A 16,782-nucleotide genomic window follows, 5' to 3' on the forward strand; every position below is an offset into this window, starting at 1 on the left:
AATCAGTCTGTTCTTTCCTTTCTGGTCATCTGTTTGAATCTTGATTTTGTCACTCCAGATGTTTGTTATTCCTTTCAATTTTTTTTGTCATCTATTAATAACAAACATGCTATGTCACCTATTGCCCAGAACAAGGACAGATCCAGATTCAGATTCTCTAATAAGGATGATGTTGCTGTTCAGTTGTTTCAGTCAGGTCTGACTTTTCATGACTCATTTAGAGTTTTCTTGGCAAAGATATTGGAGTTCTTTGTCATTTCCTTCTCCAGGTCGTTTTGCAGTTGAGGAAACTGAATTAAACAGCGTTATGTGACTTATCCAGGTTCACTTGGCTAACAAGTGTCTGAGTCTCGATTTGAAATTAGGTCTTTGTGACTCCAGGCTTGATGCTTTATCCACTATGTCTCTATTAGAGACCTCCTGACAAGGTGACATTTCAATACTTTAACAAATCTATGAAGTAAGTGATGGAGGCATTATTCCTAATAGCATAGACTACAACTATCTATGCCTTATCTTAGGTGACCCATGTCTGAATTCTTTTTTTAAGCTTTTTAATTAATTTTTGAATTTTACAATTTTTTCCCCTAATCTTGCTTCCCTCCCCAACCCCCCACAGAAGACAGTTGTTAGTCTTTACATTGTTTCCATGTTATACCTTGATCTAAGTTGAATGTGTAGAGAGAGAAATCACATCCTTAAGGAAAAAAATAAAATATAATAGCAAAATTATATAACAGGTTTTTAAAAATTAAAGGTAGTAGTCTTTGGTCTTCGTTCAAACTCCACAATTTTTTTTAGGTTTTTCCAAGGCAAATGGGGTTAAATGGCTTGCCCAAAGCCACACAGCTAGGTAATTATTAAGTGTCTGAGACCGGATTTGAACCCAGGTACTTCTGACTCCAGGGCCGGTGCTTTATCCACTATGCCATCTAGTTGCCCTAAACTCCACAATTCTTTCTTTGGATCATGTCTGTATTCTTTAATAGATGTGTGCCCTGCCTCCCCCCCCCCCAAAAAAAAAAAACCAAAACCTCAAACTCAGTCAACAATCTAGGGTCATTACTCTGGTTTGCTTGTTTTTTTAAAATTTTTTTTAGTTATTTAAGGCAATGGGATTAAGTAACTTGCTCAAGGTCACACAGGCAATTATTAAGCCTTTGAGGTCAAATTTGAACTCAAGTCCTCCTGACTCCAGGGCTGGCTCTCTATCCACTATGCCACCTAGCTATCTGTGCTTGTTTGTTTTTAAATTTGAAAATACCAATGGAATACTTATCCACTCTACTCCATTTATTATTCCTGGCTCCTGTCAAATGACTAAACCACATTCTTTTCTAATCATACATCCCAACTAATGTCCAACTTGCTATTGACATTTTGTGGGGCTATCTTAGTTCTAGAATTTTAAAAATAAAGGAGTTTTTTTGTAATTTTATAGAATGGAGAAATGTAAGGGGAGGATGTTTTAAGTTGCAAAACAGGAATCTAAATTGTTTCATGTGTACCAGATACATCATTCTATTAGTCCAGGTCAATAGTCACAGGTTCTTCTTTCTCTTTGTCATGAAGCATCCTATCAATGGAAGTGAGACTGAGTAACACAAAAAAGGTTTGTTGTTGAAGCTGCCCCAAATCCAAGTCTCTGGCGTATATGACTCTTTGATTGGTAACTGCTGATATTTGACCAGAGAATAGTGAATGTCTGAGGACTGATGGATCTAAAGACCTTGAGCATCTAGGCTGCTCACTTCACTCTTTACCACCCAGACAGTGGAGACACTTAGCTACTGAACATCACATATAGACCATGCTGAAGAAGAAACCAAACAAATCACTTCAGTATTTTAATTTTTTATTATTGTTATTATTATTATTATTATCATTTCACATTTAGAAGACTTAGTTGCATAAAGTGACCTGTATATGAGCAATAATCATCAGGAGTAGTAACACACAGGTGGGTGACACATTAGTGTGAAAAATATAACAGGAACACTGAAATTCCCTGTATTGAAGTGAAACATAGGACAGAAACACAGAATCTCAAGTGGCCTATGTACAAATGGGTATAGCTTTCATCCTATGTACAGATTCATATTTGTAGAGAATAAAAGAATACAGTGGTTTTGACATAGATTATCTTTCATGAATAATGATCAATGCTAACATGTAGGCAAGGAACATAAATTAGGGACAAAATCAAATTAATTTATCTTGACTGATGACAAGAACTTCCCGGGATACAGAGATTCAAATCTTAAAAAAAAGCAAAAAAAATAAAACATATGAAGACTTCTACTTGTAAAAAGGACCTTTATAAAAATGGCAACTTGTCATTCCTAATGCAGCCTAAGCTAGTCAATCAACAGGATAGTTTATTTGTATTAGGCCAATAAATCTGAGAAGTATGTTGTAATGACTAGAGAGCCAGGTATGGAGTTAGGAAGACCCAAGTTCAAGTTTGACCATGGTCAAGTAAGTCAATCTCTAGGTCTTTAGACAAATCTCCAAGACCATGAGTTATGGTCAAGTTGACGATTTGCATCAGTGGAGGGTGTTTTCATACAAAGAGTTTCCCCCTATTCATAAAATAACCAATCCAGCTTGCACTTCCTTTCCAGATTTAGGTCATTGTTTGAATGCATACTTTCTTTTTTAAAAGATCTTTAAAATTAAAAAGTATTTAATAATGTATACTTGTCTACATTAAGAACCAGCCAGCATTCTTCTACCTTGCATTTATGAAAATCTGCGAAGCAGGAAGATACATTTTGCTTCCTCTGTTTCTGGTCACTATTTGATAGTGGTGGCTACTTAAAGAACTAAGGTAGTTTAATCCTGAAGATTTTATATCTAGTAGAGAAAATAATAATCAAACTTAATTTTTTGCATGCATATTGGGCTTGTATACAGGGTCTAACTGGCAGACAGATAGTAGTTGAAGGATTTTCCTGCTTCATATATGATTCTCAATAGAAGGAAATGGTTGGTTAAAATATTCCTTATCTACCTCTTCTCACTTTTTTTTTTTAATGAACCCAACTCTTCCAATGTAAACATTTAAACAGGAAGTAACTGTTAAGTCAAATTTACCTCTGGTTTTAACCCAGAAATGGAGAGATTTCCACCCCGAGTTGTGGACAACTCTGGAAAATGAGGCCAATTTATACAAGGATTTTTATTAAAGAATCATATAAAAATATGTAATGAGGTAGGTTTCTTGGCCTCAGAGGACAGAATCAGGAATAATGGGTGGAAATTGAAAAGATGCAAATTTAGACTCAATGTCAGAGAAAACTTCCTAACAATTCACACTGTTTAAAAGTAGAATGGGCTGCCTAAGAGAGGTGGTGAATTTCCTCTCTTTGGAGGTTTTAAAGTAGAGTTTGGTCGATCATTTATTGGGTATGTTATTTTTGAGTATTCATTGGATTAGAATAGATCACAGATGAAATCCCTTCAAATTAAAATTCTGTGAAATGAATATTTTAATTAGCACAAAATGCTTTTTTTCATTGTTGGGAAAATGTAGGTATGTGTCTGCCTGTGGAGGAGGGGATTGAATGGGAGGATGGTCCAAACTTTAATATTGTTATCACATGCAATTGATTATGTTCAATACAGTGTATTTATTGTATACTGGGCCAGATACTATAGTGTTAAGGGGGAAGTCAGTAGTATATTGTCTTAGAAATCTGCATTTAATCAGGTACCATTAACTGGGTCATAAATAATAACTAATATTTATGGTGCATTTTTAGAGATTTGTTTTGTTTTTGTTTTTTTAGGGTTTTTTTGCAAGGCAAGTGGGGTTAAGTGGCTTGCCCAAGGCCACATAGCTAGGTAATTATTAAGTGTCTGAGACCGGATTTGAACCCAGGTACTCCTGACTCCAAGGCCGGTGCTTTATCCACTACACCACCTAGCCACCACCTAGCCACCACCTAGCCACCACCTATTTTTAGAGATTTGCAAAAATATACACATTTCATAGTTGAGGGAACTGAGGTTGAATTTAAGTACTTTGCCTATAGTTATACAATTTATAAATGTCTGAGGCAGGGTTCAAACCCAGGCCTTCCTGCTTCCAGAGCTTACATTTTGCCCACTATTCCATCTAGACCAGGACTAATTAACATTAGATACCAAGAGATGGTAATAAATCACAAATTGCTATTTGCCATTTTAAATAAAGGAACTTTTTAGGCTTAAACTACATTAATACATGGACGTATTTGTTTATTACTTTAAATTTCCTTGGCAAAAGTCCCATCCCTGTGCTGACATGGAGGTGAACCCTGGATTCTTGAAGAACATGCCAATAGAACACGAGACTTGACAGTTTCTTTACCAAACTGGAAAGGCTTTAAGTATGGCCTGGGTGATGGACCCTGTGTCTGTAGTTGGAGAATAAGTTTAGTAAAGACTGGAGAGGTTCATCACCAAAGCACTGGTTACCAGGTAAAAATAACTATCATAGTTTTGGCCATAGTAGCTTAGAAAGAACATCTCTAAGGCAAGGAGGGGATATGATTTACAGCAATAGAAAGAAAACTCCTACTAATATAGTTATAGATCTTTTGACATTTTAATATGTATGTTTGCTAATTTATTCATTTCACTATTCACAGTCTTATACTTTGCTTGAAATGTTGTGAGTTGTCTCCTTTTTTAATTGAAAATTTTCAAATGCACTGAGAGTATGCCATTTAAAGGAATTGGGCAATAGTTTCTTTTGTAAAAATTAAAAATGCTTTGGTGAAGAATCATCTCTGATTTTTCTGTTTTGCAAATTGATTTTCACATAGAATTCTCTGAAAGTGGGACATGCTTTAATTCTACTGGTAGGAAAGTAGGATTGCCATTATACAACAGTTAAAAGTATTGACAAAAAACTCCAGAAAAAAGACATCCTAGTTTACAATGATTACTATAAAACAAGTGACTAATGGATTATTTAGTTGAATACCTACATTCAAAACACCTGAATATTTGAATTATTGTTATTTTATGGCTTCAATTAAGACAGCTATGTCTCATGGAGTAATATAAAGTTCAATATTACAAATGATTAAAAAACCTCAAAGGCATTTATATTCCTCTGATTTCATCTAATAAGGAAAGAATTTAGGATTTATCCAAATTATATAGAATGGGATTGACTACCCCAAACCCATACAGCAATATATATATATATATGTGTGTATTTTAATATCTATAAAATTAGAGTGTTGGGAGAGTTGAACTTCCTCCCCACAATTCTCTTTTAATTAGATCATTAAAAGGAAAGTATCCTGGTTTACAATTAAGGATATTTTTTTTTGAATGTCAGTGTAAAACTCTGTCACAAAATTTTAATTAAAAATCATAATAATAATATGGCAGAATGCAAAAACCACTTACTGATCCTTTGTTAACCCAAGAGTCATTTTCTATTCTTTGTTCTCCATTCTCATCAACCAGCTTGTGATTCAACCCAAACCTATACCAAAATTGCTATCATGCAAACTGTGAGATTAAGGCCCTGAAATTATAGTGATGGATTACTTGACCTCTGAGTTTACTATTTCTGACCTTTGAGTTGAACTTATGAAAAAATGAATTATATTGGAAAAATTGACGATTGAATGTAAGTAGTCTTCCTTGTTTTCTTGTTTCTTGTTGAAATGGCAAAGCTGAACTGCCCCTGAAACATCTTGTGTAGTCCAAGAATAGTTTCAGTCTTCCTTCCTCGATTTACAAAATTTTGTATTTATGCTTTTTATATATCAAACGGCTCAGTAGGAACTCACCAAATATTAATTAATGAATGGAAATTCCATTTATTTTCTCCTACTCTTGGGCTTTGCAACCATGCTACTCTCAGAGTTAATGCCAAGGAATCAGCAAAAGAAAATCAACAAATGTTTACCAAGTACCTCCTAAATTTGACACATGATGATGTTGTATTGCTAATTTCATAACTGAACTGTATCAAATAAAGTCCATCATGCCACACTTTATTTTGAATTTTGATTTAGAGAGGTTCCACAGCAATCCAATCCAATCACTTCAATTTCACAGACATCTATTCAGTTCTAGGCTCCTCTATGCTGAGTGTTATAATATAATAATAGGAATTAAGTGTAATTTTTCTGAAACAGTTGGCTAATACTGAAAAGTCTAGAGAAAAATCATAAAATGATCAATGGATTGAAAAAAAGATCCAGACAGAGACAGAACTAATTATATGAAGTAGACAGTTAATGTGCAATAAGGATCATTTTTAGAAGTTTGAACAGAAACCTATTTTTCAATCTCCCTCCCCTCTGTTCTACTTGCTATTGCTTATAGGCATTTATTTTGTGATAAATTAAGCTGAATGCTCAATAGAGAAAGCTCACATAGTAGGGAGGGTGGTAGTATATAATTTTCAAATCTTATATAGGATACATAATTTTTTATCCTAGGTCTAGACTCAGGAATCAAAGTCTAAAGAAACTGGGATGATTAAGCATGGAGGAAGAGAGGTTGAAGAATGATTTAATTTCGATCTTTAAAAAATTTACCTAGGACAACTATAGAAAACGATCTCATTTTTCTTTATCACTTCTCAGTACAAAATATGGACAGACTTGGACTGCGGTATGAAGGATTTAACTTGGGTTTAAGGGCAATTTTTCTGGCCCCAGAATTTGAGAGAAACTGTAGAATTTTCTTAATGGGAATCTTGAAAAAAGGATATGTCTGGCTTGACTTGGCTTGGCTTGATTTTGGAGTGGTCTTGCCCTGAAATTATAGTGATAGATTAAGATGACCTCTGAGGTTACTACTATTTGACCTTTGAGTTGAGTCTATGAAAACAACAGGTTATATCAAAAGAGTACATACATAGCAAAAATGATATGCCAAACCTTGAGCAGGTGATTTCTCCTGTTTCATGCATGGTTGGCCCTCCTGGGCATTATTAGCAGGAGAAATTCATGCACACCAGCATGCGGACTAAATGAAATACCAACTGCCTGCAATGTTCAGTGAATATAGTTTTTTCAACACATTCATCATTTCCTTTGTGATTTCTGAAAAACAGGATCTCCTGCATATGTCAAATCTCTCTTTGGCTTAGTCATGAGAAGAGCTGGGTCTTCAATCTCTTTAGCTACTCACAGACCAGGAATAGACTTAGAACACAGAAATTAAATTTCTATCCATTGATGTATACTTACAATCAGTAAGGGTAATTTATTTGCATTTCCTAAATCTGTTCAGATTTTCTAACCAATTGATCCATTCACTTTCTATTTTAATGAACAGCAGCTTTGATAAAGAGTAGCCCAGATATCAAGACATGCACCTGCTGGCTCAGTATTGTTCTCTATGAAAATCGTACCCTACTTAATTGCTTTGATGGAAAACTTTTTGTCTCTAAAGTAGCAATATATTCTCCCCTTCCCCCAACTCCAAATGGAGTGGCTATTGAACAAATTCAACCTGAAAAAAGGAGTAGCTAAAACTGCATTATTTATGGAATCGAGGCTAGTCATTGTATAGCTATTCTCCTTATAATATATAATGTGGTTGTTAAATTCCACAGTGAACACAGGACCTGATGGAGATGGTATAAATATACATGCTTGTCTATAAAAATATAGGCATGCCTACTGCACTCTGAAATTTTTAATGATTGCTGACCCTGTTCTGTACAATTACAATTGCCATCAGTGACAGTGAAATAAAAATGTGAATGTGTAGAGAGTATTTTGTATATTAATTGTATTTTACAGTATCTGTGCAGGCTGTAGGGTCAACACTGAACATACAAAGATTCACAGGCAGAGAGATGTATGTACTGATATAGGTAGATCAAGGGGAACAGAATCATTCTCAGTTTTTTCTCTAAGCATCTAGCTGTCACCTTAATACATTTCTTATTTCAGACTCCATTTCAATTTTAACGAGTTTCCTTTCCTCATCCAGCTGTTTTTAGCACTTAGAGGATGGAGCAATCAAGCACATGAGGATTCTCTGCCTGAACCAGAGAGCAAAGTCAAGGCTCTGGGACATCAATCTAGGAAATTCTTGAATAGAGATGGGTTTAAACATGAAGAATATATAGGAGAAGGGAACAAAACAGAGGAATAAGAGGTAGGAGGTTTCCTGGGTTAGGTTTCAATGTGACTTGTAATACAATGGAAGTCTTGGCTGTAGAGTCAGAGACTGGTGGTTCAAGTACCACCTGTACCTATGATTTCTTTCTGTTGTGACTTTGGTGAGTCATTTCATGTCTCTGGACCTCAGTTTCCTTATGTGAAAAATGAAGGGATTAAACTAATTGCTTTCTGAGATCCCTTCTACTTCTAAATCTATAATCTTGAATGAGGGAAGGTGTCTGGATGAATTAGTAAATGGTAAGCAAAGAAGATCTAAAGTGTGGAATTTCTGAGGGGCAACAGGCACTGGACCTGGAGTCAAGAAGACTTGGGTTGGAATCCAGTCTCAGATGCTCATTAACTCTGTGACTATGGGCAAGTCAGATTCCTCATCTGTAAAATGGTGACAATAGAATTTACCTTCCAGGGTTGTTGAGAGTTTGCAAAGTACTTTATAAGTAAGATATTTATAAAGTACTTTGCAAATATTAAAGTGCTAGATAAATTCCAGCTATTGCTATTTCTCCTGTAACTTTTCTTTTTGTAAGGCAATGGGGTTGAGTGACTTATCCAACGCCACACAGCTAGGCAATTCTTAAATGTCTGAGGCTGGATTTGAACTCAGGTCCTCCTGACTCCAGGGCCAGTGCTCTATCCACTGCACCACCTAGCTTCCCCTCTCCTGTAGCTTTTGGAAGAAAGTTGCCTTTCATGAAAGAATTAACCAATCACCTGATTTTCCCAATAGATTCAATAAAATAGAAATTGTGAGGAATTGGGTAAAATGGGAGGGTAAAATCAAACCAACAACCCACTCTTGTATTTAATACATCTTGTAATTTGTGGACAGTGGTAATCAAATCCTACCAATGAAGTCCAACAGAATGGGGTGAAAGAACAAGGAGAGAATGTTTTTGTAAAGTTGTAGAGCATAGAGAAAGAGTGCACATTTATATACAAACCCCAAACTATATGGATATGCAGAATGCAGTGCAGCATAGTGGACAAGTCAGTAAGGTGTCAAGATGTTATGAATTCAAGATCTTTCTGGAACACAGGGAAGTCTCCAAGACTCTATAAATTACAAACAAGTTGTTGATCTGAATTATTGGAGGGTATTTCCACATGGGGAGTTCCACTGACTAAGTTATGTGTTTGGGTAACCATCTTTTCCTTTGTGTGTCCCTGCTCTCCCCATTTGGCTATAATTGATTTATTCTGGGAACACACACACACATACACACACACATATGCACACATGCACAGGCACACCTTTTTTAACACAGACTTGTGATTTTGTAGAATCATAGATTTAGAACTAGCAGGGACCTTATAGGTTCAAGCTTCAATTTCTCAACTATACAGATGAGGAAAATGAGATGGAGGAAAGCTAAGAGTCACACTAAGAGTGGATTCAAACTTAGGTCTTTCTCAGTTCTGTTTTCACTAGGCCACCTGGCTGCCTCATTGGTATGAGAATTCCCAGCTCTTGACCAATGTAGGTTAGCAATTCTTCTGCAATTTAAAATCATAGAGAATTATCAAGGGCTATTGAGAGATTATGTAATTTTCCTATGGTGACAGAACTAGCACATATTCCAGAAAGGAACTGAATCTAGATTTTATTGACTCTGATACTGGATCTCTATTTCAACTTGCTAATTCTCATTACATGGAAGTATTTATAGGGATTGTGACCCTGGGTCTGTAGTGGATGTATCCCTCTTAGCCTGAAACTCCCTGGTGGAGTTGAAGTCCCAGTCTTTTTAAGCCATATGTTATGTTCTACTATTAGACTTATTGTAAAGGCATCCATACAAAGAAGATGAGGGTAGTTGGATGATAGAATAGGAAATGACATTTGAAAGCTAGTTAAATTGGGCGGGGACCCTGTCTATTTGTCTGTAGTTTTTATTTTTATTCCTTATCTTTTTAGGACAGATCCCCATTTAGGAGTGTGATTGTGCATGTGTGTGTGATTGTATGTGAATATGTGTGTGTATAATAGCTTTGTTGGGAGCTGTCCATGAATGAGGGGGATTGGATATTCAGCAGTTGCTATGGAGCACTGATTGATTTTAGGATTGGTGGCCTGCCTCTCCTCTTTCTTACCAGTAGGCCTTGTATATTGTCTCTCTCTGTGATCATGTACATGCATTTCCATACCTGCCTGGATTAAAATAACAGATGATACTGGTGACACAACATAATGAAGACCAATGGATATGCAATTCCCCCATTGTGTGATATGGTATATAGCATGACATATATCAACATAGAGGCTCACTGGATTGAATAAAGAATATTGGGGCACCCTGAATTCAGATGTTTTATTTCTTTTGTTGCAATTACAATTAGGAAGAAATGAAACATTTGCTCTTTTCGTTTGCCAATTATCTTTTTGGGGTGGAGTAGGGTGAGGAGAGGGTCAGCCTCTTCTCTGCTCCTATATAGAGATGCAGAATCACACAAGGAATAAGTTAGAGATGGAGAGTACTGAATGAAATAAGATGGATTGCCTGTGTGACATTGAGAAAATGCAAGTGACAGGAGCCTCATTGCAATCAGCTCTGAAAACAGCATGGAAAAATTGTTGTGTAGCCCTTAGCAATATATCTCCTCTAAAAGCAGGGTACATGCCAGCAGCATCCCTGAAAGCTGCTCTGATGGTGGAAAATGCAGAAACAGTGACATGCATGACCTTTAACCAAATACTGATCTGAAACAAGCCCTACATTTGGCCCAGCACAGAAAACTCAGAGGTCAGAAAGAAGCCTCACTATAGAAAGCTAAGCATCTCTGCATAGCATAGCCCTAACCTAATTATTTTGTCTCCTGATACTACATCTCTATGATTAGGGCTAATAACTCTTCTCAGCACTCAGGTCATCTATCATCACACTGAAAAGGTATTTTTAAAAGAATTAGGTACCTAAAGAGATCTCTCAGGATATTAATCCATTCTGTAAAGCTAAACTTTTGCAAACTAGGTAGGAATCTGATGTTACTGGAAAAGTGATAGAGATAACAATCACAATTCAAACATCTTTTTTTTTCCTTTTCATGATGATAATGATGGCAAGAGCATTAGAATGACAGGGGTACAGTTTGTATAATCTTGCTGTTTTATGAATAAAGCTAATTGATTTAGCAGTCATATGGTCTACTTGCATGCTGGAGTGATAGGAGAAGGACCTTCCTTTTTTTCCCCCTCTCCAAAATGTTGGTTTAGGTTTTACAGCCAAGTGGCTCAAGGAACCTTGTGGGTTTCATGCTGTCACTGCACATGCCGACTGGCTATTCTGGCTTCTCAGTCCGGTTTGTAGGAGCATTTGGGAGCACCAACAGGGTGAAGCAATCTTTATGAAATACAACACTTATCCTCTTCACTAAGCAATTCTAACAGTTTCTATAATCTTTTCCATTTCAAGAATTTGTACAAGCCTAACTTGGATGTTGGTTCCAGTGTAGGATGTTGCTCAAGGCAACCCCTCCATTGCCAACTCTAGTAGATGACACTTTCTATAAGGTCAGACTGAAAGTTGGTACCCCTCCTCAAATAGGTACTAAACAGATTCTAGAGCTATCCCTGAAATGATACATATTTATACGTATATATATATATATATTTCTTCTGTCTTCATGTGTGTATAAGCATATATTAATATATGTATGGAAAGAGAGGTGCAATACATAGAAATATGTGGTTTGCATATGTATATATATGTAAATATGTATACATATAGCTGACATTATAGCTCATGTTGTTATAGCATTAAGTACCTCCGACCAGCGAGGAGTACAACCTGTCAGTGGTGAGTAGAGAAAAGCCACAAAATGACTGCCCTTGTCGCTTCTGTGTGGCTGTGACAGTCAGTAATAGAGGCAGCAGCACAAGAAGTGAACTTGGAATCCATCCCTCCTTAAGCCAAGGAGAAACGCTTTACAAAAATATTGGACTATGTACTAGCTGCTTCTTCTTCAGGGGGTTTAGAGGACCCGGGCTGAGAGAGGATAGGGATTGGGGACCATCCATTGCTGTCTCAATTATTTATTTAAGAAATGGCTTTTCCATCTATATGGAGATAGGGCACATGATAATTCTGTCCTCCAGGAGGACACTGACTACAAGGAATCCAAAGTACAGGCCAAACATGGTAAATCCCAAGATTTTGTTCATTCTCCACTTGCAGAGAGCAATGGAGATGATGACGAAGAGTAGCATGATGAAGAGGAGAACGATGGCACAGAAGAGACCATTGCTGCTGACCGTCACTGGTTTGAATTTGTGAATAGTAGTATATAAGAGCCAGGGAAGTGGAAGTCTGTGAGGAAACAGAAGTGGAGACAAGAAGAGAGGGAAGGGGAGAGACAAGTAGTGATCAAATATGTTTTAAAAGACACTTAAAAGAAATGAAGAATCTCATAAGCTGTCATCGGAAGGGGATGTTATTTTTAGTTTACTCTCAAGTCAGAGAAGGAAATGGTTTTGTTCTTTTTTGATTGGAGGACAATATTTTGGGGGCAGTGCTCCAAAGGAAAAAATTTCTATAGATAAGCAATACATTTATTCTGTCAAACAGAAAGTGATATATAAATTTTTTGATGCGATTACAGAAATGCAAAGAGATGATGTCATAATGAACAATCCTTTATGAATACTTACTTCTGGTTTGTGACTGGAGTAGGATATGGGAAAGATAGAAACTTGGTTGAGAAAACACTGGGACTGTCCTGTCCTCAGAGAAGTTATTTGAGCCAGGGATTGAAGCCAGTGAGAAGTAAAATTTCTCAACATAGCAGGAGGCTGAGGTAGCACTGCAGTCTAACCCAGTCAACTACTCACCATCAAAATGGAAGGAGATGGGAAGTGAGTGATGGGTAAAAAGAAAAAAATATTGGAGAGGCATTATGGTATAGTAAAAAGAGTTTTGGACTTGAACTCATCAGACCTGGTTTTAAATCTTGACCTAGTGTTAATTAGCTTTTAATCATGGACAAATCACTTACCTTAAATATCCTTGTCTATTAAAAAGAGAGATACCATTACTTGTACTACCTACTTCACAGTGTTGTGAAGAAAGACCTTGTAGACTTTAATACATTATATGAATGAGTTATTATTGGTAGTAGTTAATGTTGTATCTTCAGAGTTATTTCATTCATTCATTTTTCCATTCCAATATTGATTAAACACCTACTACACATAAATCAAACTGCTTCAGACTTTGAAGGGGGATATAAAGGTAATCATCCATCATATTATCATCATCTGAAGACTTGAGTTCAAATCCAGACTCAGACATTTCCAACTGTGTGACCTTGAAGAAGTCACATAACCTCTGATTTTCTGGCAAAATAAATCCCCTGGAGAAGAAAATGACAAACCATTTCAATATTTTTTCTAAGAAAACCCCAAATGGAGTCACAAAAGGTTGGACATGACTGAAATGACTGAGCAACATCAGCTGATAACCACTGTAAAATTATGTAAAATTTTTTCTGCTGATGGAAGCTAATAGAAGTTTAACAGTGAGGTAAATTCTACTGAAGAAGTATATGGTGGTGGTAAAGAACAAAGGCTGGCCTGGTTTGCCTCAGGGACATTCTATTAGACCAGAACAGCTTGAGGAATGGGGTATTACATATACTAAATGAATTATTTGAACTTATATGACAGTCATGAAACTTAGGCAACTTTCCAATTTGACCATTTGAATCAAGGTGGACCTTCATTTCCTGAGTATCCTCTAGATTCTAGAAGATTCCTTTCTTTTCCCATCATTGCCCAAACCCAAGACAACTTTAGTACTTCTTTGGGATATGACAGACTTAAACAAATGTATGTGGATAGAATGTTATTCAGTTTGACATCTGTCAACCAGTTTGTATCTCTAGGTTGGTCTCTGGCAGGAGTTTCAAGGCATCACACAATCTGGATTTGGAAAGCACTTCAAAGACCGAGTAGTTCATTTAGTCCATTTGGTCCATGAGTCCAACGCATCTATGAAAAGAGTCCCCACTACAACATACCTGATGAATGGTGATCCAGGTGAGCCTTTCCATTTTTGGATAGTCTGAAATGTTAGGACATTTTTGCTGACCTTAACCCCAAATTGGCCTCTTTACAACTCCTACTTGTTGCTCCTGGTTAGGTATCATAGATTCAAAAAGAACAAATTTAATCCCCTCTCCAATGTCAGTTTTTCAAATTTTTGAAGACAGTGATTAGGTTCTTTGTAAGTATTCTTTAATCTTCACACTTCATCTTGGATGCCTTCCTCTGGACACTCTAGCTTATCAGCATTCATCTTAAGTGTTGTGGCCAGAAATGAACAGAATATTCCAGATGAGGTCTGATGAGGATAGTGTATTATGAGACTGCTCTAGTACCTCCCTATTGCTGAAAGCTATGCCCCTCTTCATGTAGCTTGAAATCACATTAGCTTTTCTGACTGTGTCATAATACTGATGAATCATATTGAATTTTTTTCACTAAAACCTTCAGATCTTTTCCAGCATAGTTTCTACCTATTCATTGCTTTATACCTGGGAATATAACTTCTTTTTTAACCCAAGTGCAAGACTTTACCTATATTCTTATTTAAGTTCAACTTAGTAATTTCAGTTTAGTGCAGTAGCCAGTCTAGAAATGTCAAACTCATATCCTGCAGCCATGAAGGGGTCCCCCAAACCCTAGGCCTAAACCATATTAAATGTAAGTAAGAAATATTTAACAAAATAAATATAGATGCAATACAACATAGATAATGTTAATTTGTGATTTTATAAGTCAGTGTAGCCTTCACATCTATTTGTGTTTGTCTCATCACTTTTCTAGTCTATCCAGATCCTTTTGGATCCTGACTTGTCATTCTCTGTGTTCCCTATCCTTCTTGATTTTGAGTCACCTGCAGTTAGATGAGCTTGTCATTTGTGCTTTATTCAAGTCATTGATAAAACATATTGAATAAATGTAGGGTCAAGCTAAGGTCCCTGGAGTACTCTACTATGTACCTACCATTGACATCAAATTAATGACTTCTCTGAGTCTGGCCATCAACCAGATCATAATCCATCTGAACTGTTATCATCTAATCCATTTTTCTCCACCTTCTTGGCAAGAAGAGAATGAGATACTTTATCAAAAACTTTGCTAAAGTCTAGGTAAATTATATCCATGTATTTCCTAGTCATCTACCAGAAAATGAAATTACATGAATTGAGAAAGATCTGATCTTCTTGAAGTCATGCTGGCCCTTTGTAATCACTGGTTCTCTTGTCTAGATATTTGCTCAACCATCTCTTTAATGATTCCTCCTAGAATTTTCCTAGTAATCAAAACTACTTGACCTATATAGTATACAGACTATACTTTCCTATTTTTTGAAAACTGGTTACATTAGTCCTTTTCCAATCCTATGATCCCTCAACCATTGGCACATCACTGATGGTGGCTGAGCAATCATATTCCCCATTTCTCTCAGGATCCAGTTCTTTCCATCTGGGCCAGGAAACTTGAATTCATTAGAATCAGTTGGTACTCTTTTAAACTAATCTCCTTATTTATATTGAATACCAACTATCTGTCAGTCATTTTGGTTCTGTCATTTCTAGTTTAGAGATTATTTTCCTTTACATAGAAGATAAAAGAAAACAGTAATTAAGCGGTAACATTTCCTCTTTGTTGAAAATTATCATTGTTACATCTACCATAAGGAAAGATCTTGTTCCTTACTGGGGCTCCATTTTCTTCCAAGATAGCTAAATCCTTTTTGATATTTTTATCAGCCTCAGCTCATTCTGAGTTTCACGTTCCTGACAACATTTTTACATAACAATGTTATTTGTTTCAGTCTTGTCTGAATTTTCTGACCCTAGTTGGGATTTTCTTGGGAAAGATATTAAAATGCTTTCTCATTTTCTTTTCTAGTTGGTTTTACAGATGAGGAAACTGGGGCAGAGTTAAGTGACTTGACCAGGGTCACACAATTAGTGTCTGAGGCCAGATTTGAACTCAGATTTTCCTGACTCCAGGTATGGTGTTCTACATGCTACTTAGATACCCCTTAAATACAACAGTGCCCTGCTATTATATTCATCCGTTATTACATGGTCTTGATTACACCTTTCTGTATATTTCTTTTTTTAAAATCTAAGTTAGTTATGAATTCCTGTTTCCTTGCATCAATCTCTTCAGACAAATGTCATTTCTCCTTCCTCATTGAAGTTGTCTTTCATTTTTGAGCATCTTTTCTCCCTCCTGACCTGACATTTTGGTTCTCTACCTATCTTTCCTCTGAATACTTTGAAATTTCCTTTTCCCTTAGGACGAATGCCTAGGTTTTCTCTCCTTTTTCACAAACATTAGCAAGGAGTAAGTCACTTCTGCCACAGGCAGAGATCATATCTTTTCTATTTCAGAAACCAAATGTTTCTTAGATATAGAATTTAGATATGGAATAGAATTTCCTCTTGTGAGTTCCTCTGTCTTTTGAAGGACAAAATTATCACTAAAGCAAATGAAAAAAAAATAACAATTGTTTTGCCTTTTGCAGAGAGAGAGTGTATATGTCTAGATAAATGAAGTCCTCCATAACTACTATCTCATGTCCCTGTACTAGGTTTGGGACTTGTTTCCCAAATTTCT

General features: G+C 36.3%; 1 protein-coding gene and 1 long non-coding RNA gene across 9 annotated transcripts in view; one reads left to right on the plus strand and one right to left on the minus strand.

Annotated features, from left to right (window-relative positions):
* Positions 1–1,869: 1,869 nt before the first annotated feature.
* Positions 1,870–16,782, minus strand: part of SLC24A2 (solute carrier family 24 member 2) — a 305,116-nt gene continuing 290,203 nt past the window's right edge. For 5 of the 7 annotated variants that reach the window (XM_074199514.1, XM_074199517.1, XM_074199512.1 and 2 more), the window contains one exon: positions 6,691–12,457. In XM_074199514.1, coding sequence (XP_074055615.1) covers positions 12,208–12,457 — 250 coding nt within the window. In that variant the 3' untranslated portion in view covers positions 6,691–12,207. Of the gene's footprint in view, positions 12,458–16,782 lie in introns of all 7 variants that reach the window. The other 2 variants (XM_074199519.1, XM_074199518.1) reach the window with 2 other exon arrangements.
* Positions 12,736–16,782, plus strand: part of LOC141496939 (uncharacterized) — a 55,654-nt gene continuing 51,607 nt past the window's right edge. Inside the window, exons 1-2 of one of the 2 annotated variants that reach the window (XR_012471202.1) lie at positions 12,736–13,002; positions 14,018–14,184. This is a non-coding gene — a long non-coding RNA (uncharacterized LOC141496939). The remainder of the gene's footprint in view (positions 13,003–14,017; positions 14,185–16,782) is intronic. The other variant, XR_012471203.1, reaches the window with a different exon arrangement.

This window comes from Macrotis lagotis, chromosome X, assembly GCF_037893015.1.
Source record: "Macrotis lagotis isolate mMagLag1 chromosome X, bilby.v1.9.chrom.fasta, whole genome shotgun sequence".
Classification (NCBI taxonomy): Eukaryota; Metazoa; Chordata; class Mammalia; order Peramelemorphia; family Peramelidae; genus Macrotis; species Macrotis lagotis.